The sequence below is a fragment of the Cimex lectularius genome, unplaced genomic scaffold (assembly GCF_000648675.2).
Source record: "Cimex lectularius strain Harlan isolate CLEC.00 unplaced genomic scaffold, Clec_2.1 scaffold49, whole genome shotgun sequence".
Taxonomy (NCBI): Eukaryota; Metazoa; Arthropoda; class Insecta; order Hemiptera; family Cimicidae; genus Cimex; species Cimex lectularius.
The window spans coordinates 1604478-1630147 of NW_019392644.1; the positions used below are offsets into that span (position 1 = coordinate 1604478).

The 25670-nt window shown below is 36.2% G+C and overlaps 2 protein-coding genes across 7 annotated transcripts in view; one reads left to right on the plus strand and one right to left on the minus strand.

Annotated features, from left to right (window-relative positions):
- LOC106666035 (BAI1-associated protein 3) overlaps positions 1-6405 on the plus strand; it is a 151368-nt gene extending 144963 nt beyond the window's left edge. For all 4 annotated transcript variants that reach the window (XM_014392909.2, XM_024230388.1, XM_024230391.1 and 1 more), the window contains 6 exons: positions 242-460; positions 515-836; positions 3067-3276; positions 3331-3454; positions 3510-3715; positions 3771-6405. In XM_014392909.2, coding sequence (XP_014248395.2) covers positions 242-460; positions 515-836; positions 3067-3276; positions 3331-3454; positions 3510-3715; positions 3771-3865 — 1176 coding nt within the window. In that variant the 3' untranslated portion in view covers positions 3866-6405. The remainder of the gene's footprint in view (positions 1-241; positions 461-514; positions 837-3066; positions 3277-3330; positions 3455-3509; positions 3716-3770) is intronic.
- A 3797-nt stretch (positions 6406-10202) lies between these two features.
- On the minus strand, positions 10203-21638 carry LOC106666034. Of its 3 annotated transcripts, none has more exons than XM_014392904.2 (11): positions 21520-21638; positions 15098-15304; positions 14760-15039; positions 14503-14700; positions 14201-14442; positions 12928-12996; positions 11942-12628; positions 11668-11842; positions 11156-11273; positions 10776-11082; positions 10203-10700 (listed from the first exon to the last, which is right to left on the minus strand). In XM_014392904.2, the coding sequence occupies exons 2-11, from the start codon at positions 15302-15304 to the stop codon at positions 10407-10409; spliced, it is 2577 nt and encodes an 858-aa protein (XP_014248390.1). In that variant the 5' UTR covers positions 21520-21638; the 3' UTR covers positions 10203-10406. The 3 variants fall into 3 exon arrangements, with proteins under 3 accessions (XP_014248390.1, XP_014248389.1, XP_014248391.1); XM_014392903.2 differs by having other exon boundaries at positions 11942-12631; XM_014392905.2 differs by lacking the exon at positions 11942-12628.
- Between the last annotated feature and the right edge of the window lie 4032 nt (positions 21639-25670).

Genomic DNA, 25670 nt, shown 5'->3' on the forward strand with positions numbered 1-25670 from the left:
TAGGTGTTCCTATTAAAAAAATAAATCTATTCAAGTCTCAACTTGGGCCCGCCGAACTTGATTTGGTTTACGATTTAGTCCTCTTCTAGAAATTTTTATCGACTCCTGATTTACCCCAAAATAGTATATAATAACTATTTTATTATTACTTTCTTATTCTATTTGACCTAAATATCAAAAATATCAGCAAAAATAACCATTAGTAAAAATGTTATAGTTATATTTTTATTTTTTTTGTGAGATGTGCGTTGCGATGAACGATTTGGAATATGTGAGAAGGACGATCAGCCTGATTCCGGACGAAGTTGGCATGGAGACGGTCTTGGAAGCTGTTGAAGCCGCTGCAGGTCCGGGCGTTAAAAAAGACCAGTGGAGAAAAGCCATTACTGCCATCCTCGACCAAGCTGTCAACCAGCTAGAAGCTGACATCACGATGGTCATCACTCGTCTCGGAGTCAAGGTAATACATGGCGTAATATTAAATATAAAAAATTTATAATTTTTTGGCTTTTAGATGTGCTCACCGTTGAAGAAAGCAATGTTTCACCTTGCTTGGTCGCCAGACTCCCTGCCGACGGAAGACGCGATCAACCCCCTTCTTGAATACCTGGACACACACCTGCTGGATTTGAACGCGGCCCTTCTACCGAAGAACTTTGAACGGGTCCTTTCTGCGGTTTGGGACGTCTGCTTGCTACAGCTTGGCCATCAGATGGACGGCAGCGCTGTCGACCGCATGGCCGGCTTCTACGACCGTCTCTACGACGCACTGGACATCCTCGTCGACTTTTTTCACGCCGACGGAAAAGGACTCACACTCGAAAACATCAAGCTAGGTAATAATTTTATATTTAAAATTTGCACCACAAGGAGGATCCTTTGTAGTAAATCGAATCAGTTTTTTTATTTTGTTTTTATCGTTGTTTGCAAACACAGCAGCGACCACAAGAGATAAATTGATTAGTAGATAGTTTTTTTTTTTGGCCCAGTGGAGTTTCTTAATCAAATAGAACCGCACCAAACCTGAGCCAATACTGAATTTATGGCACACTGAAATTAATGCGATCTATGTTGCGTTTTTCGCCGTTTAAATAACCGTTTTGAATTACAATATTTAATTATAAATTAAGAAATGTTTAGCCAATCAAGTATAAATCTCAACTCTCGGAGTAATATTAAATATGAAAATTGTAATTTATTTTGTTGTCTAAAATTAAATATTAAGATTTGGTGAATGAATGTTTTGATTTTTTATAGTTAATTTGAATGCTAGTTACTATAGCTTTTTTCCTCAAATTAATCCATTGAGGTACCAAATTAACCCTTCAATTTATATTTTTCTAGTTCCAACTTAAATAAATCATTTTTAACTAGAAAAGAACACTTTTTGATATGAAATTAACCCTTTCTTATAATCATTAAAACAAATTTTACAAAAACAAAAAAAAATAAAAGAAGATAAAGTAAAATTCCTCTCTTTGAGACTTTTATTTTATATAAAATAATTTAGCTTCAAGAAGATCATATGAAATTTAATTACAATTAAAATTACTAATTATAATTAAATAACAGACATTTTAAATCTTCATTTTAATAAAGAAATAAAGGTTTCGTTTAATTATAACTAATTTTAAAATATAAACTAATTACAATTAAAATTACTAATTATATAAAATTAAATATAAAATAAATATTCTTCGTTTAATTTGAATTTTTTTAATATAAAATAACTGGGACCATATAAATATGTATTTGAATTACAATTGAAAATTAAATATTAAATTAAAAAACTTTTTATATACGGGTTAGAAATACAACTTTCTTACATTGTAATCAGTTTTAATTGTAATTTTTTCATTTGTTTTTAAGAGATAATTTATTTTATACTTTTAAAAAAATCTCGAATTAAAAGAAGAATGATTTGTTTTTATATTAAATGCAGGAATTTTATTTTTCGTGATTATTTTAAATATGGGTAGGCCCCAAATTTTTTGTTGTTTTAAAGAAATTATTAATTTTTAAAAATGTTGATTTGGTAAAAAAAAGTCTTTTTTAATTTAAAAGAGTTGTTACGCACATTATAAAAGGCTAATTTGAAATATTTATTAAGGTTTTTTAGAATTAAGTTGAGTTAATTTGAAATTACCTTCAATTTAATTATAAAGGGTTACTCTTCTTTTTCGGTTTTTGGCTTTTTGTATTTTTGGAGTTTCTTTTCAGGAACTAGACAACTATCAAACTCATTTTCTTCATTCAAAAGAAACCCAAGAAATACAAAAATGGTAGTTTCAAGATAGAAATTTGGCTGATTAAACTACCGACGCATACAAAAAAAGTTAAAAATGTTAATTTCAAATAAAAAAGGTTGATTTGAATGTAAAATAAGTTTTATTGTAATTTTATTAAATTCATTGTCAGGTAATATCAAATTTAAAAAAAATAATTTTATGCAAAAAAAAGGACTAATTTGAAATTAAAAAAAGATTATTTGAAGTAAAAAGGATACAAAGTTGTAAATGGTTAAGTTTGTATTAAAAAAGGTTAATTTGAAAGTAAAAACAGTTTTTATTGGCATTTAATTGAGTTTATTTGAAGGTAATTTTAAATTAAAAAGTTATATTGGTGCAAAAAAGGATTAATTTGAAATTAAAAATGTTTAATTTGAAGTTTTAAATGGATCATTTGAAATTTAAAAAAAAGTTAATATGAAAGGAAAAATAGTTTTTATTGGAATTTAATTGCGTTTATTTGAAGGTAATTTCAAATTAAAGAGTTAATTTGGTGCAAAAATGGAGTAATTTGAAATTAAAAATGGTTAATTTGAAGTATAAAATAATTAATTATGTTGAAAAGAAAAGGTTAATTTGGAATTATAAAAGGTTTATCGGACGTTAAAAAGAATTAATTTGACAGGAGAAAAGCCATAACATGTGAATCGCCTTAAAATTGTTTAACAGGCTAAACCCGCAATGCTTCTTGGTATTTAAGAAGTGTTGGACACGAGCGCCCTTCCTTTGGTTATACATCTCGAATTTCTGTTATTATTAATAATTCGTTATTTTTTAGAAAACTACAGGGCCGTCGAGCAAAGACTGCAATACCACAAGACTGAGACGGAACAGCTCATCAACCTCTACTACACCGAGAGGCTGTTCAAGCAGATATCCGTCGACAGCACTGAGTACGGCGTACTTTCCGTTCGAGCCTACTTCCACCACGACAGCCTCTGCGTCGAAGTGCTCAACGCCAGAGACGTCATCCCTCTCGATCCAAACGGTATATTCTAAAAGGTTTATTTAGTGTAAAGCCATTACACGGTAGATTTTTTAGGTTTCAGCGATCCTTTTGTGATAGTGGAACTCCTCCCGAAATGCGTCTTCCCACATTGCACGGAACAAGAGACCAAAGTACAAAAAAAGACGTTAAATCCTTATTTCGACGAATGTTTTGAGTTGTACGTTTTAAAACGATTGTATAAATAATTGTTTTCTAAAAGTGATGGTTTGCAGCTCGGTGACGCTTGACCAGTGTAAATCAGAAGGAGCTATGATTTGCTTTACAGTCATGGATCATGATGTTCTCACTGCGAATGATTTCGCCGGTGAGTGTTTCCTCTCGCTTTCGAGCATCCCCGGCGTGTCGAGCTCCGCTTCCGCCGACAACTTCCACGGACTCAAACTTATCGAACTGCCTCTCATGCAGCAGAAGGACAAAAGTGCGTACAAGTCACGCAGTCTTATATCTCCGTGCTGACTCTGTTTGTTTTCCAGACCACCCTATTCTGAAGACCCTCGAGACGAGGACGTGGGACAAGCAAGCGCTCGATTTCGTGAAGAAGCAGAAGCTGAGGATGGCCACCTCATAGTGGCATAGGGAAGCGAGAAGATCGAGGGCAGGGAGGGCGAAAAGACTCCTCACAGCCTGCTGCGCCGGCAGTATTTAACAACCAAAACAATACACAAAAAAAATTATATCTTTCGCTGTAGCACGACTCTCACGGTAATTACAATGATGGTTGTAAATATTTTTATAACGCTTGTAGATGTCGTCGCCCCGGTGGACTGGCTCGTTTTATAAAGCGCGCTGCAATTAGCATTGTCGTTAGCTTTTCATAGCTTTCCTCTAAATTTGAGAAATTTTAGAATCGGCAAAAACGGGTCTAGCCGCGCTTACGTAAAATTTAAACGTATCGTATTTTCCGAAGACATTTTAAAAATATAATACATAAAACAATAACACCTTCAACAATGGCCTAAATAATACAGTTTATAAAGGATAACTTTACAAATTAGAAAATAAATATTTCCAGCCATTCTAATTCATTCATGATTTTTGGGCTTCCGTGGCCCTTTCTCTCTATCACTGTAAGGTATATAGCTAGCTGTAGATGTACTATACTGCGCCATTTAAGAACTGTTGCATCCCTCGTTCTCTGACTATAGTCCTATAGTCATCAAAGAGTCCTAGTTCATCAAGGAATGTGATAGATGCCCCGGTTTCAGTGGTTGAATCTTTTCTACGGTTACATTCTACTCCGGAAGCACTTTCTCCTGCGAGCAGTGTAACACCACAATTAGTTATTATGTGTGTTGTGTTCCCTCTGATTGTTTGCAGATTGTGCACTTTCCGTGATGGGTTATGCCAATCTTCTTCAGATCTCCATTTAGTTTGCAGTGACCTGTTATGAATTCTGATAAGGTTCGCAGTTTTTTCCTGCTTCCATGAATGCACTCTGTTACGTCCAAGAGTGAATTCCATTATTCCTTTATTTGATTTTAACCCTTCTGTCTGACTTGCTCATTGATAGTGTGGATTCCTATGCCTCACAAGGGCTTGGGTCCTATCAGCGTATAGTAGCCCATTTTCTTGTAATCCACTTTCTTGTAGCCTTCTACTCTCACATGTCCTTGTTTTGCAGACCTAATTAGTTTAGTTCTGCAATGAGCACCATTTTTGAGCTAATGATAATCTGCTTGGCTATCTGACATTATAGCTATATTCTTGTTTTTGAACCCTTTAATTGGGTACATCTCCCTGGTACTGGGGTATTTTCCCATGGGTTCAGGACCGAATACTCCGGCCCGTCTGGAACCAGTTTATGGTGCCATTCTTAAAAAAGGTATTTCTTCTCTATCCCATACTTTTGTACCTAAGATTATTTAAAATTTTTAGTAAACTTAAACATCCAGATATATCTCTTGGCCATGGAGAGGTCATTCATTAAAGTGTTGGTCCATCTCTAATCTCTCCATTTTAGATTTATTCCTAGTCTTTTGATTCCTATTGAAGGTTTCTGTTTTATAACACTAATGATATTTTTCTGTGCTGTTCTCATTATCATGTGAGGGAGGCGGAGTAATCCCAGTCCGTTGTCCATGCCGGCTGTGGGACGTTTCTCATTGCTCTCCTATACAGAGGCATGCAAGTCCCTGTATTTTTGTGAGTTATCTTATATTTTGTCGTTTATTCCACTTTTTACATCAACATCTACAAGGTAAAGCTTCCGACATGTTTTTGGTTTTTTTTCAACAACCACGACACCCTTAAGGGTACATGAGTATAATCACGTTGCTGAAATACCTGCTAAAAAATTTCATTTTAAAATTTCATAGAGCTGTATTTTTTTAATTACACTCTAACGTCGATGTCGTTTACCAATAACTTTTTCCATATAGAATGGACAGTGTATCAGCTTGTGGTCATCTGAGTGATTTTTGTCAATTACCAAGCTTTCTGCCTAAATTTGGCCTTCCTCGGAGCTAAAATAGAATGTCGTTTTGTAAATTACAATATTTTACGCCTATTTCAAATAAAATGCGTTTCCATAGAAAGTACAGGTGTAAATGATTCGCGATTGACATAAAAAAATCTAGAATAATGATTTTTCGAAATGGAGGTAGGCTGTCATCATCAGAAAGTGATTTTTAGGAGGAGAAAAAATAGAAATCGTAGAAATATATGTATCTAAAAATTGTTTTCATCCCCCGTCTCTTTTTTAATCATGTATTACAAAAACAATAGCCACTACCAAATTAAGTTTAAATGAAGCCTGGACAAAGTTTAATGTTAACAAAGATATTCTCTTGTATGTTAAAAATCATATATTTTAACCATCTTTCTATCTTCATGCTCAGTTGTCTATTATGGTGCTCAAATCTTGGGTTTACAGCAAAATGAGATACATGAAACTTTTTTTACAACCCCAAACTTTATTTTGGCCAATGAAACTAAAATACTGTTCGAAGTCTCTATCTCTTCTAGGTTTCCGTTTTTTTCCAAAAATTACTGCGCATCATGAACTAGAAAAAACCTTCTGGTGTAAAAAGAGGATATCACTATCCCTAAAAAAATTTAATTTCTTGTACTTCTGAACGTATGTCTTTATTTATTCAGAAATCGTGAGATGCGTGATGAAGGTTTGCGAACGTTTTTTTCTTTATTGAGATCATCTTCAGGGCCTGGGATTTACAAACATTGTTTACATTTAACAAATACATCTAGGATGTGGAAAAAAGTGAATTTATACAATGCAAAATATATTTTAAATTCAAACAAAGTATTTCTACTCACTCAAAGTGTTTGTCTTCTGTGTAATTGTGCCCTCCTTGCGTGTCGTGTTGAGAGTGCCAGTGCGATATTGCTGTTTTATGTTTATATACGTTGGATTTTGAAGGGATGGGGAAGGAAGTCGGTATAGAAAAGACATTTTGGTATAAGGTGTCGGCTTCTTTGAGGTGAAAAAAGGTATGTCTTTATATTGTCACTGCTCCCATCTAAAACAAGTACGGTTTACCACGAAGAATGTACGCAACATGCAACTACCTCTGATCCGGTTTTCATTGTATAACTCAATTATGTCAGATTAAAAAGTTCATCACAAACAACCCTAATCTTTACAAATCCTTTTATCGTTCTCAAATTTGAGCCTAAATAAAATATCTTTGAAAAAATACACGAGCCCGTCCGCCGGTGGCTTTGCGACCAAGTGCTATTTCGGTTCTTTTGTCTTCCGTTGTCCTTTTTTTTTCCACCCCACTGTGTATACAGGTGAAAGTTTTATAGCTGGTAGATAAACGTTCTTGCTAAAAACAGCGGCCTACGCCTCTTTTTCTCGCTTCCGCTGAACACAAAAAAAAGCCTTGGACAGAATGCTTGTAGAAGTCGTTTAGGGTCGTCTCAGAATCCGACAATAACAATTTGATTAACTAACAAATTTGTAAAACATCTTTTTTCACGGTCAGATGAATTTTTTATACTGTTCTAATCGCACACGCTGTTTTTAAGCACGTCAACCCTGTATATAAAGGAAATTGTGTACGTTTAAACAATTGGAATTATCTAAATTAAATGTATGTATATATAAATGTATGTGAGGGTGAAGCTGTTAAATTTAAAAAAAGTTAAGGCGAGTTTTCTCTTTAAAAAGAATTTATAAATCCATTGCTTTATATTTGCTCAAAAAAATAAAACTAAATTTTAAAAAAAGTTTTCTTAATTTTGCTATTTATGTTTTATCGGGGCCAATAAATACATATTAATTAAAACCAAGCTTGATTTCTTAAGTCAGTTGCATTGAGTCTTCCCCAGAGCATTCATTAATTACAAACTTTAAAAAAAAATCTCACTCGCTTTACTCATTTCTTTCCTATTTCACGCCTCTATCATCGTATCAACGGGGAAAAACTCAGCACTGACTAAGACACACCTCTCGCCAAGAATTAAATTATGTGTAATTGTTTTGTATACTTGAACGCTAAACTATATGTATGAAAAAATAAAATGAAAAAATAACTGGTACAAATACAATGTTGGTGTAACTGCCTTCACTATTAATGTATATTGTATGTACATATATGTATGTAATACATATATGTATTTTCTATGGTCTATGTCAATACTATATTTTGCCAAACTAATAAAAACAAATACTATCTATATTATACTAATAAAGATAAAATTGTATTATACAAATTATTGTTAACATAAAGATTCTTTATGTCAATTCTTTTATCGCTGACAAAAAATATATATATAATGTTTGTATGGAATATGTTGAAAAGTTTATGGAATATATTGTTATCAACGCTGTTCTGGCATTTTAAGTATATGTTTAAAACACCTGTCTTTTTTTTTCTAAGTTCGTACATGCATGCAACTATCATCGATCTTCAACCTTGAGCAGAATAAGAAGAAGGTAGAAAAACAGAACATAAGGACTCTTGTCATGGGTAAGACTACAAGTTTTTTTTTACGAGGATATTTCAACTACGAGATTATATGAATTCTCGGGGTGCAGGTGTTTTAAAAAAAAACCATTTGCACGTATGTCGGGTTCGAACACTGGGCCGCAGGAATCGAACCCAGGACCTTTACCTTACAGTGATGAGCGCCGTGTCAACGCCTAAACCGTTGCGGCCACCGACGCCCCCAAAAATCTTGAAAACTTACTTGTACCCTCAATAATATAATAAATAATCAACTTATAATAATTGCCTTAAATCAATTGAATAGGCTAAACCAGCAATGCTTTTTTGTATACCATAAATGTTGGGCCCAAGCGACGTTCGATTCAAGATCAATTATCGTTATTTTATTTTTATTTTTTTTTTTTTTAATTTTACCCCCAACTATAGGGTTATTTAACCCTCAGGGTGCCGGTGTTTTTGGAAAAAAGTGATAGTAAAAACGTCTGTATGTCGCTTTCGAATGACATAAGAATTACAATTTACACTGCCTTAAATCAATTGAATAGGCTAAACCAGCAACGCTCTTCTGAATTGCATAAGTGTTGCACCCTAGCGCCGTTCAGTTCAAGATCTTTTTTCAACTTTTTTATTGCAAATAACAATAAATTAAAGTTTCATTTGTAATATTCTTGAACATATTATGAAGGAACATAAAATTATTATTTGTCAGTATAAATAATTGGTCCGTGAGCCAGCAGATTATATTAATTTCAGCGTACTACTTCTAAAAGTAATTCATCTTTTAAAAATTAATTTTATTGGTAACGGATTTGTGTTTATGGAAAGTAGTTTAAACATTCCGTACTCTATGTAAATGATATCAGTCCTAACACTCATAATAATCAACTGGAAAATGTGAGATCTTTCTCATATTAAATTTAATACTGCATTTTATTAAAAACTTCGTTATTGGAATGGAAGTAATGTATTAGCGTGAAAGGAAGGGGGTCGTTAACCAAGCACCGAGGAATATCAAGTATTTTGGGGTGAGTTTGCGGCATCTGATTAGTAAAAATGAATTATTAGAGAGAATGGTGGATTCAACCCCGCCCCGAGGAATTCTATACCCTCCTATACTAGATAGGATAGCATTTTAGGATATGGACGTAGTATACATATTAAAGTAGGGAGCAGTAACTAGAACAACACGCTAAAATGGCTGCAGTTTAAAGCAAAATATGCTTGGAAGACCAGAAAAGGAGGAAACACGCAAAAGGCCGGCGATGATCTCAGGTTTTGGCCGGCCCATAAACTTCCCATATTCTCATAAAAACCTCAATAATAAACGTTGATAAATACCTTTACTTTCTTTGTTTTAAGGACAAATTGTTATTTGTCAATAATGTTTGTTTTCGCCAAAGTAATTGGCGTAATTATTCATGTTTCCGTTGAAATGCTGCCTCAATCCCTTGCGCCCTATCCCTAAACCGATGAGGAACTGCGTCCGTAGCTTGCTCCCAACGTCATTTGCTCCATGCGTCCGAGAGAAACTAACGTCTTAGTTCCCTCCTTCCGTGCGAAAAACAGAAAATGTTAGCATTCCTTACTTCAATACTTAAAAGTTATTTTCAGTTTAATTTTCTTTAATTTCAAATCGTAGGAGGGATATACGCCAGTTGCCGATAGAAAAGTTCGAACTGAACCTAGCAGCATACTATCCAGGGCCTTAATTATGTTGAGGGGTGAGCTGCTGCATTGTTCGATAATGAAAAGAAAATTTGCAATGACTACACACCCGTTCACCTCAGGTATTGGGGTTTTATTTAATTTTAATTCAAGATTCTCTGGAAATTTTGATTTCCCTAATTAATACTCCGTGTTATTCCACTGTGATATCTTCGATGTACCAATGTTGTAAGGTTTCTTTTTCAATAGTATGGCATACCATGAAAAATTGTTTTAAAAAACGCTTTTGAGTTGGGGAAAAATTGTGAAACATTTTTTACATAATTAAAATTTATTTACAAAGAAATTAAAAGCTCGAAGTTAAATAAATACTTAACAAAACTAAGTAGGGGAACATTAAGTTTAGTTTGAATTAACTGGCCAGATGAAATTAAATACAAAACCTTCACTAAACTATAGACATGGAAAAATGCCAAAATGCATTACACTTATCTCCAAGCCGGGCAGCCTGAAGTTCTTAGGTTATTGCGGATTTTAAAACTGGTTCGTGATCTGCCTGATCCAAGGGAGGTAGTGCTGTACTTTGACGTAAACACCCGGGACGCCGTATTGGCCGCAGCCGACCCCCCAGGAGACGACGCCGACCAGCTGCCAGATGCCACCTCGTTCGCAGACCATCGGGCCGCCTCCGTCGCCCTTGCAAGCGTCTTTGCCCTCTTCCCCTCCGGCGCAGACGAAGCCGGGGTGAAGTTTGAAGTCATAGCCAAGCCTAGTCTGCTGAAGCTGAGCCTGGCACTGGTGGTGGCTAAGGACAGGTACATCCACCTCCTGCAAAAGTCATATATAAGCATTATTCACATTTGCTACATAACAATTACCAATCTGATATAAATTTTAACTGACCTTAAGGATGTTTTGGTATTTGCCGTAGTCGCCGAAAGCGTCTTTGCCCCAGCCGGTGGTCCAACACCTGGCGCCGGTGAAGTCCGCGTGCTGATCCGGCAAGCAGGCAGGGGAGATGTGAGGGCTGACTCCCGCCGATGCGGCCCTTTCCAGCCTCAGGATGGCCAAGTCGTTATAAAGAGTACCTGCGTAGAATTCAGGGTGCACGTTGACATTGAGGACGTCTCTTTCCTCATACGGGAAAAATTCGACGTCGTGGTTGACATCCCATTCACCCAGCCTAACCCTCAGGTCAAACGCCGTGTACCTAAGACAAGAAAAACGGTTTTGAAAAATATCCCTTTTTGCTACTATTTTTGGCTTAAGGGAAGCTCACTTACGATTTGATGCAGTGAGCAGCGGTGAGGACGTGCAACGGATCGATCAAAGTTCCACCGCAGACGTATACAGATTCTTGCGGGTCTTTCTTGAGGATGGCCACTTGCCATGGGTATTCACCTGAAAATATAAATTATGGCTAATTTTAAAAAAAAAAAACGTAAGAATTCGAATCCATATTTTCGCATAAGACAAAAGTAAGGTACGATATATCTACTGAACTCTTAATAGAATATGTTGTTCACCCCAAGATTCTATTATTTGTAAAGACTTGGGTCTCGACAGTCAACTATGACCAGCCCACGCTATTATGTTCAACGAAAAAAGTATAAAATAAACTTTGCACACCCAATATCCAGGACGAATTTCAATATTGGGCATACTGAATTTTAATTGAATAATTTTTCTTCCAATATGAAAAATTCTGTGAATTTTATTTAAATTCTCGAGTGTAATTATTAAATGCCGTTTTAATAAATGGTAACAGACTTTTGTTAAATGTTCTTGGACTTACCGAATTCGCTATCGCCGTCGACGTAGACTGGATTTTTTATCCTTCCGTTGATGCCGTGCGCGTTTCTGACACCGCATTGTCCTGAATGGGGCCTGTACTGAGGACTAGTTCTGGCAGGACGCCTGCAGCAGACTTCCCTGGGGCCGCAGTTCCTTCCTCCGTAATACGCCTGGCGCTGTAAACGATAAGAGATGTAAAGAGCGATGTCCTGGAAATCTTTCTGGGATCGGAGGCTAGAAAGTAAAGCGTCTTTGTTTCAAATGTATGTTAATACCTCTTGTGTATCTCTTTTTGAACGATCGCTTCTATCTTGCGGAAAAGCGAATTTTCCAGAGCCCTGAGACGTCTGGGCGGTGATGTTCGACTGGGCGTTTCTATAGTAGTCGTCTTCGTCGTCGTCGATGTATTCGGGTTCGTCTCTGAACGGAGATGGCCGGAAGGAAGACGGATAAGAGGACGAATAAGAAGGATAAGAGGACGAGTGAGAGGGCGGGTAGGATGAATATTGGGGTGAGTAATGAGGTGTATAATGCGAATAGTAAGGTGCGGGGTATGGCCGGTAAGGCTTAAAAGGTGGGATTTTGTGCACGTGTTGATGGTGGTGGTACATGTAAGGCGGTCCATAATTGGGAGATTTGACGTGGTGGAGAAGATTTCCGATCTTGTTCACCAATCCGTGGTTCGGTGTGACGTGAAGGTTTACCAAAGGCTTGACGACTTTATCGCCGTACTCGTCCTTGGTGACCTGGACGGAAAGGAGAGGGTTGACGGAGACGAGGCCGAGGTCCAGGCCTTGCCCTCCGACAGATCCCCCGTAGGGATTGAGGGCGGGATAGTGTCCAAAAGGGTTGGTCTGATAGCCTCCGTTGGACGGAAGGCCGAACGACACCCCGAACGTCGGTCTCAGCTTCAGCCCTTCGCCGCCGCCGTCCTCATCGTTCGATCCGCCCAATCCGAGTTTCTTCTGTTAAACAGAAAACACACAACAAGTCCATCGGCCTCTCAAAACAATATAATTAGTTGTGAAAGAAGCGGCTCTACTTTGAGGCATTTTCACTTTTCTTTGTTAAAACTTGTTATGTGTCTTCTGTATCGACAGTTAGTGTCTTTTTAAGATACACATGGAGGTGTTAACATACATTTCTTTCTATAATACTTAAGACTAAAAAAGTGATCTGCAATGTTAGTGTTCTGTTGTATTCTAACCAAGCTCCCAAGCCACCGGGTGCGAAGAAAATTAAACCAAGACGTAACACTTACAGCTTTCACGCTCTTCTCGGAACCTTCGGCCTCGCTGTCTTCCACTTCGCGTCTCCTTCTAGCCTTCTCCTGAAACAAACAAATAAAAATTTAAAATTAAAGAAAAAATCTCTTAGAAAAATAAAGGAATGTGTTTAGAAAAATTGTAGAACAGCCAGAAAAGAATGTCAAATCTTTTTCGAATGGGTAACATGCAATAGTTCAAAATTTGACTTATAGAAAACCGTCGAAACTGAAAAATAAGTTGAGCTCAGCTTTAAAAGCAATTTCCGGGATTTAATTTCTCATCCGGTGGTAAAAGGTGTATCGGAACAGGAAATACGATAACATGTTGAGACTCTCAGGCTTCAATTAAGCCAGAGCAAGTTTGACTTTTTGTACACGTCTCCATCATATTGCTCCTTATTTAAAGATTCATTTTTAAAACACGTACCGCACGAGTTGTGAGTCACAAATTGTACGACAGACGAAAATCCAGGGCATTTCCTGGTTCGATCCGAATGCAAAGGGGCTCCTAGAGGCGTATGACGAGGACGCCTTGAGATGAAAGTGAAAACGGGTTACGCAAGCCGCTTTCACCGGCGTAACACTGCAACACTCCTCACAATGCAAGCAAGGTCAAGGGACTCCTGGAGCCCATCCAGTTTTATGTCCCGGTGCCCATCCCCGCTGACCCATTTACGCGTTGCGCAACAGTTTTGACCTATTACGATACGAAGATCTTCGGAAATTTCCAAAAAGAGATGGGTGTCTGGAAAATTATACAGGGTGTACCTTATTCAACACGACCTGAAAGGATAACGAAAATCATCGGAGGGAAAATTTAATAAGGTGCAATTTCATCATTTTTAAGTTATGGCTCTTGTTGCTTTCATTTTCTAACCAAATCATAACTATATTTATCAAAAATTTAACACTGACGAAACTTTTTTTTAAATATATAGAAAGAAGAAAAAACCAGACGATTTTACATAATTCGCGCCCAATATCGATTATATTATACAAGACGAGCGTGGTCGTGGGTTTCGATCCGGGCCACTTCCAGCGGAAACCAAAACGATTATGGGCGGATTATGCAACTTTTAAAGGCAAACCTTTTCAAAACAAGACAATGAATTTGTTATGCCGGCAGTCATAGGAGGTGTTTCTTATAGGTTTTTACCAATCCTAAGCACTTTCTTCTTTAACGCCTACGAGCTAAAAGCCACCGATTATGTGAAACTGATTTTTTGTACTAATTGAAAGATAAGAAAATCTTCCCATTTGAACTTACTTCTTCGTCCAACTCGCGTTTCTGTTTAACGACGGTCATAGTTCCGTTTCCGTCTGTCACGACCACTTCGTCTTCGGCGAGGGCCTGGATGTCACTAGGGTTCGCCCTGGGATCGATGAGCGGTTCCCTTCTGTCTTCCTTGCGGGCCACTTCGTGAGGAGGGCACTGATCGTAGGGGACGCAGTAGCACTCTTCTTTCTGATAAGGAGGGTAGCTCTCGTAGCTGTTCTGGACAAGTGGGTCTGTAAATAAAATAAAAATGAACTTTTTCTGAAACTGTCCCGTTTAAACGCATGACTTACTCAGAGCGTGTGGTTGCTTGACGTTAAGTTGTTTCTTGTAAAAGTTCAAGTTGGATGGTGGAGAATAGCTGGATCCTGGGGAGTAAACGGGATGAAGGGTGTTTGTCGTGTCGTACACTCCAGTATGATGATCTTTCTCGTCTCCATGGTGGAAATGATGATGTACATGAGTCTGTACGCCGTTAACTCCGTGATGTCCTTTAAAATATAAGATAAAGACAACGGTTGATATTTATTTTGTAACTTTTAGTCCGTACCTGGGCGTTTTTCTTCTAAGATGGTGGGCTCGTGTTCTGGTTCGTAGATCGCCGGCGGTTTGTTGTAAATGTTGGGCCTTGGACGGAAAGGTACAGGCCTAGGAGGACCGTATCCGCCGATCGAGGGAGGTGGTGGACCGTAGCCGGGTCCGGTCGGCGATCCGCGTACCGGCACCGCGGGGATGGGACGTCCCACGGGTTTAAGATGCACGGGTTGAGCGTATATCAGATCGTGCGGGTGAACGTGCGGCCTTTTTTCTTCTATCTCTTCATCTCCGCACTGCAATCGGAATGTATAAAACCAAATTCCGGTTGTAAAAGAACTGAAATCGACTCACCCCGCCGAGCCCGAGGTCGCAGAGTCTGTCCTTGATGAAATGCCTGGCCTGTGTGTCGTTTGTGGACGCGGGTCTGAGGGTCGTGGATTCGCCGGCTTCGGACTTTTCTTCTTCGGAAGCTTCTGAGCTTTTTTTCCAAGCCCAGTCCTCTCCGGACGACAAGCCGCCCAAAGCTAGCAGGCAAACCAGCAATACAAACGTCTTCATCTATAAACCAAAATTTATCATTACCATTATAACCATTATTATTTTCAAAAAACAATTATATTGATGTAATTGACATCAGCCTTAATTTTATGCTTTTGTATAAATATTCAGTGATAAGGCGAATTTGAAAGAATGAAAAACACTCAGTTCCTTGTCAAGCTTTCGAAGAATATATCCCCTACATCAAGACAACTATTTCTAATGATTTACATGGTGCCATCTACTTACATTATTAAAAATTAAGGCTTCACTCATATTGGATGTGTGAGTTTTGCTTAAGAGTAGACGAGACCTACCTCAAGTCCATTGTACATTACAATCATTCTAGCTCTACTGACCTTTTTGAAGATATACAAAGAATATATGACAAATGCAAGCTTTTTGTGTTTTTTTTTTCTTCTCAACAATTGCCCTTATCTTTCCACTTGTCACATTCTCTACAAACCATGTACAAGAGGTTCCTTTCACTTTGCTAGGAGGGTTGTAAGAGTACAAAAAACGAGTGCAGTGAGGAGAGGCAAAACGGAGGCAAATCGGAAGAAAGAGACGAAAAAGTATACGATAGTAAAAAGTGAAATGGGATTTAGAAAACGAATAAGAAAAATTACAGGAAAAGAGTTAGAATTCTAGAAAATTCAAACACGATTGAAAAGAAAAAAGTGAAGAACACAGAATTGATAATCTAACATAGAAAGACAGAGAAGAAAGATCAATAAGGAAGTCAACATTATCCAAAAGAATATAAAAGGGATCGATAATAAGTGGCTATATTTATTTGTATTTAATATATTTTGGCAATAGCGAAATAGAAAATAATGAAAAAATGAGATTCTTTTAAATTTTTATGGTATTGCAGGTATAGCCCTTCTGTAAGAAATGGTTTCTTTTTTTTAAGTCAATTTTCATTTTTGCTTCTGTCCCGTTGATTTAAAATTTTTGAAAATCCGGTCCGACTGGACGAAGGCGAATCGGTTGCACAACTTCCTCGTTTTCACTAATTCGCTGCTTGGCCGTGTCTAAGATTTCTCGAAGGAGGTGCCATCCTCGAAAAGAGAAAAAAGGAAACCAAGGCCGGTTCAACGGATTGTATCACTTCGACGGTCAACTGATGGCTACGTCTCCAATTGCGAAATAAACACTTAAACCCCCTCCCCTTCAGAAACGTAACTAAATTTTCGACTGTTGTTATTGTTCCTATATGAAATAAAATTAGAAAGTAAAAACGTTATATGAAAGAAACCAAAACAATGAGTTTCTTTACAATAACGTTTTATATGCACGTAGGAGTTAATATTGTGAGACGCATAATCACCGGGGGATTTTCCAAGCCGTGGGCTTGAGACTCCTACATTAAAAAGAAAACCGGTGCAAAAAGTAATCCTACACGGAGAAAGCTTTTGTTTACTTCCTAGTCTTCGCCTTTTCTTATCTCCCCCTCACGCTTTCGGCTTGCCCTTTTGATAAACGAAAGCTTATGTTTTTTCCGGTTGAGCAAGTCTTTAGAAAAAGATTTTCATAATTTGATATCTAGATATGTTCTGAAACCGGTTGTAACTGAAAAAATGAAAAAATAAGTGGCGTATTTATTTTTTAACTATCAACCATCGATGTATAAATTAACGGCTTCAATAAATTTCCAGTTCGATAATTGGCTGATAAACTTGGCCAGTTGAGGTACTGACCTGCAATGCCACTGGTGCTAGTAACTGGCATGCAACTTTTTGACAACTGCCAGCTACTGATAATTAACTAGTAGTATTCGTTTACATATCTTAAAATGGATCCTAAATGAGTCCAAAACCTGGATGAACAATACCACAGGTATGAGGCACGCAGAGATTCATATAAGGTCCTTCAGCAATTCTTACAAAAGAATTACTGGAAGGCAACTGCAATCTAACCAGGATTCTTTTTGATGTCCTGACAGGGCATGAGGTTCCCGCATACTCGGTCTACCTAAAAAGGACTCTGAGGATCTTTAACGTCCGCACCTAGCCTATTCGGCCTTTCGGACGTTTTGATTGTCAAGATGAGAGCTGACTCATCTCCGCATACGACAGGATTGTGATACCGCCGTAGCATTGGTGTAGAAGCAGCTCAGCCCCGAAGGGCCAAGACAACCTCCCTCCCCGCTTGTCCATTCCAAGTGGCCGGGTCTGCATTAAGCATCAGATCGTATGCCGAGCGCAAAGGGCTACCTAAGCCGAAGTACATCAGCCTGATCTCCCGCGACAGGGCACTGCCGCTTAAGAAAGCACATGCACCGGATAGGAGTACAGACAGAAAAAACACTGTGTAGATACTGCCAGAAAGAGGAGGAGACGGCAGAACATATTTTATTTTTCTGCGAAGGTCTATGTAGGTGCAGGTTCTTGCAAGTAGGATAAGAAAAACCACAAGCAAGATCCTACACCAAGAACCCGCGGGCAAAGCTGTGGAAGCTGGTTAATAACCTGAAGCTGGCCAGTGAGTTATAAATAACAGCGGAGGGAACACAATAGATCTATTCAGGTCGAGGTGCAGTAGGTCTTGTGGCCGCCTCTTTTATGCCTATCATATTCGTTTATATTGTGCAGTAGCAGTTAAAACGCTGACAGCTCTAGTGATAGTTTGCCTTTTGTCACAAAAGTGTGTACACATAGACAAGTGCTTCAAAAAATCTCTCCGTTTTGTTTCTTTCGTTGTGTATGAAGAACTTTTACAAGAATTGTTACGAGAGAAGAGAAGAAAAAGGATGTGGTAAGATGCATAATAAAGAGATAAAAAGAAGGAAACTCATCGGGAATCTTTTTAAGAGAGCTACATTCAACAGATGTTCCATGAGGCAATATTCACACTTCAACCAGACTAGTCATGTTGCGTTTACACAAGCAGCGAGGACCAGTTCAAAAAAAATTGTGGAGGAGTGCCAGTAAGCGTTTTTGTTTCATTGGCAATGCTAATGGCCGGCACGCTCGCATGTATGATTGTGTGGCATATGTCTGTGTTGCCCTTGCTGGCTGGGAAGATCAACTGGCACACTTACTGGCAACTTGTTAATCAGGCTTTACAGAACGAGAGAAAAATGTACAAAAACGAAGATAACAGAAAATCCAGAAAAGTTTCAGACTTAAAAAAAAACGAGCATAATCAGAGATTTTAGTAGTACAAATGTGAAATAAACAAAAATAGGGAGAGAAAAAACAACATTATTAGAGCGAATGAAAAAAAGAACACAAAAGTATCTTGGAAATGTGATAAAATGATAATTTAAATGCATATATATTTGTTTATGGTGTAGTTGTATGTAGCACTCAGAATCTGAATTGATTCATTATTTTCAAGATACTCCCGAAGATTATGGGTTCGAATCCCGCTCGTGACACGAGCTTTTCATCTCAACAAATACCTTACATAAAAAGATTAATTAAATTTCAAAATAACTGACTAGTCATATCTCTGTAATAATAATATAATTTATTACATTATTAATCTCAGATTTTTTCCTTTCTTATTTTCTATTATGAGAGTTTTGTATCTTTAGAGATTAGGGTGTCAAAGAATGATTAATTTAATGTTCCATTTTTATTATGTCTTATTTTTGAAAGTTCATGTTGATGCCTTTTAATAGGGCAAACATTCTCACTTTCGCCATCGTTTGTGCCATTATGACTTAAAAATGGAAAATACTCTAATAAAAAAAGATACCTGTGGCTTCAAAAATAGTCTATTTGGCCAAGTAATAAGGGAAACAAATTTTTAAAAATAGTTTAATAAGTAATTAACTATACACAGTATCCTTAGTGCATTGTGGTCTTTTTGACACCCTAACCTTTCTCTCAATGTTTCGGCCAAAATGAATAGCAACTACAGTCACAAAAATTCGTCTTTGTTATATAATTGATACATCACAATGATCAAAAAGAGAAATATGATTTTGTGTATCCTAAGACCGACTGGAATCCAAAGTATAACCAAAAAACACTATGCCTGGGGGAAAAGCCCAGTTATTTTTTTCCATTGTTTGTTTTAACTTGTTTACCAACGTGATTTTCCTTTTTGTCTCCGTTGACTCTGCCATTTGCCTGAGTTGTCGGTCCGCTCTCGGAGAAAGCTGCGACTTTCTCCAGAAGTCGGATGCAGAAAGGACGACGTCCGCCGCACCGGCCTCTGGCCACCCTTCCAGAAAGTTGTGTATCACAAGAGCCGGATGACCAACCCGAGCGGAACAGAAAGAAACAGAAAATGCCTTTATATCGAGATTTTCTCTCTGTGGAACTATCGCTTTTGTCTGCTTCAAATTCTTCTGTTGCCTTTTTTTGACAAGTAGTGAGAAATCATACAAAAGAGATTTTCCAAACCTCATATGTTACCATATCCAGAATCAAAACAATGAATGTTTAATGATAATATGCCGTATTCTTACAAAAACTGAAAGCTGGGTTTGTAATAGGAAACACATTTACTTAAGTAATTCTAACTTGTAAGAAAACAGTAATACAGAAAAGCTTTGTTAAAGAATCAAGAAAACTGAATGTCAATAAAAATGAACGAAAGAGCGTACAAATTTGAATCGTACAACATTTCCTATTTGTCCTTATAATATAAGGTTATAATAAAAATCAATTATTTGCAAACGTTTAAAATATATACCAGCGGGAGAACGAGAACTCAAAGCCTCCTCAAAAATTACTCCACTAGTTGACCAATGATCGCTTCAATTTTTATAAACCTTTGTTTAAATAAAAATTGTACGTTTAACCGGTTACTTAATCGAAAAACATCATTAAAAATTTAACTTTTCAAGACGGACAGGCGAAAGAAGGTGGACCCAAAAGAAGCGTCGTGACAAGTACATCCTTTCAAAGTCTATCTAACTTTCTAATTTGAGTACGTTTTTATATAAATTTTTCTAATTAATCAAGCTACTATTTAATTAATTAACGTCAAACCAAATCGAGAAATACCGTAATAAAATTGAAACTCCAAGACAGACAACCGAGACAACGCGGACCCGAAGACGCCTCAAAAATCAATCCACTCGCTGACTAATGAACGCTTCGATTTTTATAAACCTTTGTTTCAATAACAATTGTACATTTTAACCGGTTACTTAATCGAGAAACTTCGTTAAAAATTGAACGAATCACACATCGTTAGAAAAATTGAAAAGTCCAAGACAGAGCAGCGAGAAAAGGCGGACCCAAAGATTACACCTGGTTCGCCATTCCCTTTTTATGTTATCACAAGCCAGTATTGCATAATTTTTAATTAATATATATAACGAAAACATGTCGGTTAAGTTTGCAACCCTTGGTGTTATGATTTGCTGATTTGGGCCCGCCCATTTTAGCTCTTAACCTGATGTTAAACAGTGTGCTGTTAAGAAAATTGTTTATAATTATTTCACTACTTTTCTAAAGCTTGTTGCAAACACTAGAAAATATATAAATATTTACATATCTATGTTTGCATATTTAGACTTTAAATTAAATTATACTGACCGTATTAGTTTTTAAATTATAAGATAGGTTGAAATATAGAAAATTAGTTTTAAACTAGAGAAGGGAAGAAAACTCTTTAAACAACTGGTCCGTACATTCCCGCTGTTTCCAGTCGACGGTTGTATAAACTTGAAAGATTTTTTTTTAATTTGGTACAATTTGATTAAATTTATATTACAAAAAGGATCGGTATTTGAAAGAAAGTGTGTAGGGCGACAGAAAAAATATTAATTTTAAAAGAAAATCGAAAAGTTTTGAACCTGCTAGTTTGTCTTGTTTGTCTTGCTAAAAATATAAATATATTTTTTTTTTTTAAACAGGGTCTTTATTAGCAAAACTGAAAAGCTCAAGTGGTAGAGCAGCGGCGTATTGAGCCGAAGGTCGTGGGTTCGAATCCCGCTCGTGACACTAGCTTTTTTATTTCAACCAATACCTTACAAAAAAACTAAATTTAATGTTTAATATTTAATAGCAATACATTTTTACAAAATTGAGAAAAAATTGAACAAAATTTATTATATTCATTTTATCTTTTTTGAGAATTTTTTAACCGTTTGATGAGTTTTTTAATCACATTTATCGTTTCGATTTTTGTTATTATGCTGTATTAAATTTTAATTTTTTTTGTCTTAATATATTAAAAAATCTGTATTCTAAAGAGTTTAAAGAATCCTGGTTGTAAATTTTAGATTTTGTACGTTTGATGATGTTTTAAAAGAGAAATCCACAAACCTGGTTTCACAAGTTGAGTCCTATTGTCAAGAGATTTCCTCAACCTTCTGAACAATTGGCCTTATAGTGAGTGAAAAATGGTCCCGTCGGCTGATTTTTGTACGGGTTGGAAACCGAAAACCGACTGATCATTGCTGACAAAGTGAGGCCTATATACGTCCCGGGGAAAGCGAGAGCGGTGGGGCGCGGCAGCGTTCCTCTTCCACTCGCGGGACGCCTGGGGATCCCGGACGGACTTGCGACACCCTTCGAGGAACGTCCTTCCTACCGAGGATCTTGCCCAATTTTGAGACAATACGCTGACTAAGCCGGGAGGAAAATGAGAAATCGTATCGACCCGGTTGTTCTCGTATTAAAAAAAAATCAATCTAAAACGTCTTACCACAAACATACACCTTAATTTTGACATTTAGACTATTTTATCCTTTCTTTCTGCAAGTACATATATTTTACTAAATTTAAATCAGAGATAGATTGCACTTACATCTTTATGTAATGCATGCATGCACCCCCCCGCAACAGAAAACACGATAGCACGTAAATATCACAATTTTAAAACAAAACAGGTAAATAGACTTGATTTAACAAGAAAATATTCTTCTTCTTCTTGTTCTTAAAGTTATAAACTTTGCCGACAAATTAATAAGCTCAGATTGTCAGGAAATTGATCAAAAACCCGTATGATCCTTTGATCTTATAGTCTGTAAGAGATTAAAATATTTTGAAAGCATCAAGTACAAAAACGTATTAAAGGATCCCTAATAATAAACATTTCATAACAGAACATTAGAGAAAATCCATTGTATTTCGTGTTCCGAATAACTTCTTTCAATTAATTAATCTTTATGTAAGGAATTGGTTGAAATGAAAAAGTTATTCTCACGAGCGGGATTCGAACCCACGACCTACGGCTCAATATGCCGCTGGTCTACTTGAGCTATCGTGGGTTCGAATCCCGCTCGTGACTCTTAACTTTTTCATTTCAACCAATACCATAAAGATTTGAGAAAATGATAAACTAAAGACAAAAAAGATCAAACTCAATTGAACCTGCGTTTTTTGGTAGTGTGACAAGAGGAAGTATAAAACATGCGGATGAGACAGATTTTACAAATAAAGAATGGATTTTTAGTCATAATACGCTTTATTCGAAAATGGCTAAAGTCTCAAATAGCTTTATATATATATACATCATAATATATCATCATTACCACAGAAAAATGCGATGAAGAACGAAGAAAGGTTTACGTTGAAAAAACCGATCAGGCATTCCTTTAAAAATAAAAGAAACAGACATTTTTAAAATAAAAAGTAACAAAAACGAAAGTCTAAAGACAAAAAGTTAAAGCCTACTGTGATAATTTACCAACCACAACCTTAGCAATTAGATAATATTTTCTCCCTTGTATAGTAAATAATAAATAAATAAATACAAGCAAAACGCTATCATAAAAAGATAGAAACAAGAAAGGAAAGAAAATGAAATAAATAAGACCAGGAATCAGAGAAATTATTAGCTCTCTCTACTCAACCAAAACAAAAAAAAGAAAACCGAAGGATCGAGAACTGCTAAAAAAAACTCGATAAAGCGTTACAAGAGAAAAGGAAGATCTAGAAGAAGACAAATCAAACAAAAAGTTGGTTTACGTAAGAGAAACTGCTCATAGATAAAAATCAGGATCAAGAAAATTATCAATAATAACATGGGCATACAAAGAAGATACGTGAAATGGTTGAAAGAAAAAACAAAACATTTATAGTTTCGGTGGTTGAAAACACTAATTTAATTCAATTAATTAAATCATGGTTAAAACATCAATTCGTTAATTAAACTTCAAATAGAATTTGTATCAACATAGATCCAAAGCAAAATGGTCTGAAGGATCGAAGGATTAAATTGGAATATTTTTATGATAAAGAGGATCTGAACATTTGTTGTGTCTCCTCTTTTTTTAGTATTTTATTGCATAATAAAGAGATTTGACTTAATAATCTTACATAATGCATTCCTTTTTTTCAAATCCTGCAACATCAACAATGCCGTTTAAAATTTTCCAAATCTCACTGTTCACTCCTCTTCTGTATGCGTTAAATTTACACATTTGAACCAGGTTTTTTTTAACATTCCAGATTTTACCGTTGAAGGTTTGACTTTTTTGAACTTCAAATACGCCATAAGAAATCTTATTAAATGAAGAAGTTTTTATAATGTTTCGAACCCCTACAAATATGTTTGTTGAAAAACAGTCATTTTTGGAAATTTATCAAAAGTTTCTCCTTTCCTAAAATTCTTCATTTTGGGTTGTATAACATCGGCGTTTGATAAGATTGATCAGAATTCAAAAATGTGGTTAAAAATAGAACAGATACTCTAGATCTTGAAAAAAATCCAAGTTATGGCTTAAGGTCGGGATTTTACGGAAAAAACACGTAAAAACTTCTTTCTTTTTTTTCGGGTTTACCACCCTGTATATATTTCAATGAGATTAGGAGGAAAAAAAATAGAGATAAAAAGAGAGAGAAAATAAAAACAAAAAAAGGATGAAGGGAGAGAGATAGAACGAGAAAGAGGGGGGGGTAATAATGTAAGAGAATGGAGAGACGGACAAATAGAAATATAAAGAGACAGAGAAAAAGAGAGAGAAAAATAAAGAAAGAACGAAGGATAAATGGCCAGAGAGAATTTTTGAAATTATATCACCATCGTTTAAAAAGTTGTTCGAGTTTTCAATTTAATTTTTATTAGAATTTTGATCATTCATTATTTCTTTTAAGTCAATCATAGTCACTACCTTTAAATAATCATCATCATTCTCAAAACATTCTAACAGTGGATTTTTAGAAAAAGCACCAGAATCTATATTATTTTTACTTTATGTAAAACTCACGTTAAAGTTATATTGAGGCAAATATTATCATCCAGCGCTTCATGAGTTCTTAGATTTTAAATTTATAAGTGGTTTTGCATCTGTCCTTACTACAAACTCTTTACCTATCAAATAAAGTTGCCAAGAAATTATTGTCTCTTTTATTGCAAGACGTTCAAAACATATCATTTCTTTTTTTATTTGATCTGGAGTTAATTTCTTCGAGAAATATTCTACAGGATGTAAAATTTCATCTTTCTAAGACTGTTTGAGAACCGCAACCAAGCCTAAATGATTTGCGTCTACGTTTATTACTGTCTCATAGTCTTCGTCGTATTCAAATCATTTTCAAAACATTTTTCACGTTTTTCTGTCCAATTGAACTTTACGTTTTTCTGTAATGGTGCTAACTTTTATGTGCAGTGGTCAATAAATTTGTGGTAAAACTTAATGTGTGGTGTTTAGTGACCATTAGCCAATGATTCTATGGAGAACGTGAGGAGCGATCTGGTGTGACGTAGGTTTTAGAAAAAAAAATTTCTTTATCAGGCCAGCGTTTCGATCTTTATTGAGATCATCTTCAGGGCCTGGCATCTTTAAACAATATTTATAAATGCCAGGCCCTGAAGATGATCTCAATAAAGATCGAAACGTTGGCATGATAAAGAAAAATTTGTCTAAAACCTACGTCACACCAGACCGCACCTCACGATCTCCAAATAATCTTAAAACTTAATCTTCCCCAACATTTGGCGAACCATCTTTCCTGGACGTGTTAATTTTACTTCACACGTCCAAAATACTTTACAGAATGCATATCAAAACCACATTTCGTTAATTTCAACATAAATCCTTCTTTTTTAACTGATTTGAAAGATAATCCAATCCGTTGTAAATGATCTTCAAAGATATTTGTCTAATTTATATTTTCTAATTATACAATATTTGCTAAAATTATTTAAAATATAGCTGGTGAATTTTTAAAACCAAAGGGAAGTATTGGGTTGTCCGGAAAATAATGCAGGATTTTAAGTTTTCATTAAAAAAAATCTATATAAAATATTCTGTTTACGTTTACAGGATTACTCATTTGTATGAATGTCAACACTTATTAATCCTCTTCCAAATGATATTGTTTGTTTANTGTGTGTGTGTGTGTGTGTGTGTGTGTGTGTGTGTGTGTGTGTGTGTGTGTGTGTGTGTGTGTGTGTGTGTGTGTGTGTGTGTGTGTGTGTGTGTGTGTGTGTGTGTGTGTGTGTGTGTGTGTGTGTGTGTGTGTGTGTG

Coding starts and splice junctions, on each gene's coding strand:
- LOC106666034 (XM_014392903.2), bottom strand. CDS start 15,304: ATGAAGACGTTTGTATTGCTGGTTTGCCTGCTAGCTTTGGGCGGCTTG. Junction 11,843..11,941: donor CAAAAAGAGATACACAAGAG/GTATTAACATAC, acceptor TATCGTTTACAG/CGCCAGGCGTATTACGGAGG. Junction 11,083..11,155: donor GCTGCTCACTGCATCAAATC/GTAAGTGAGCTT, acceptor TTCTTGTCTTAG/GTACACGGCGTTTGACCTGA.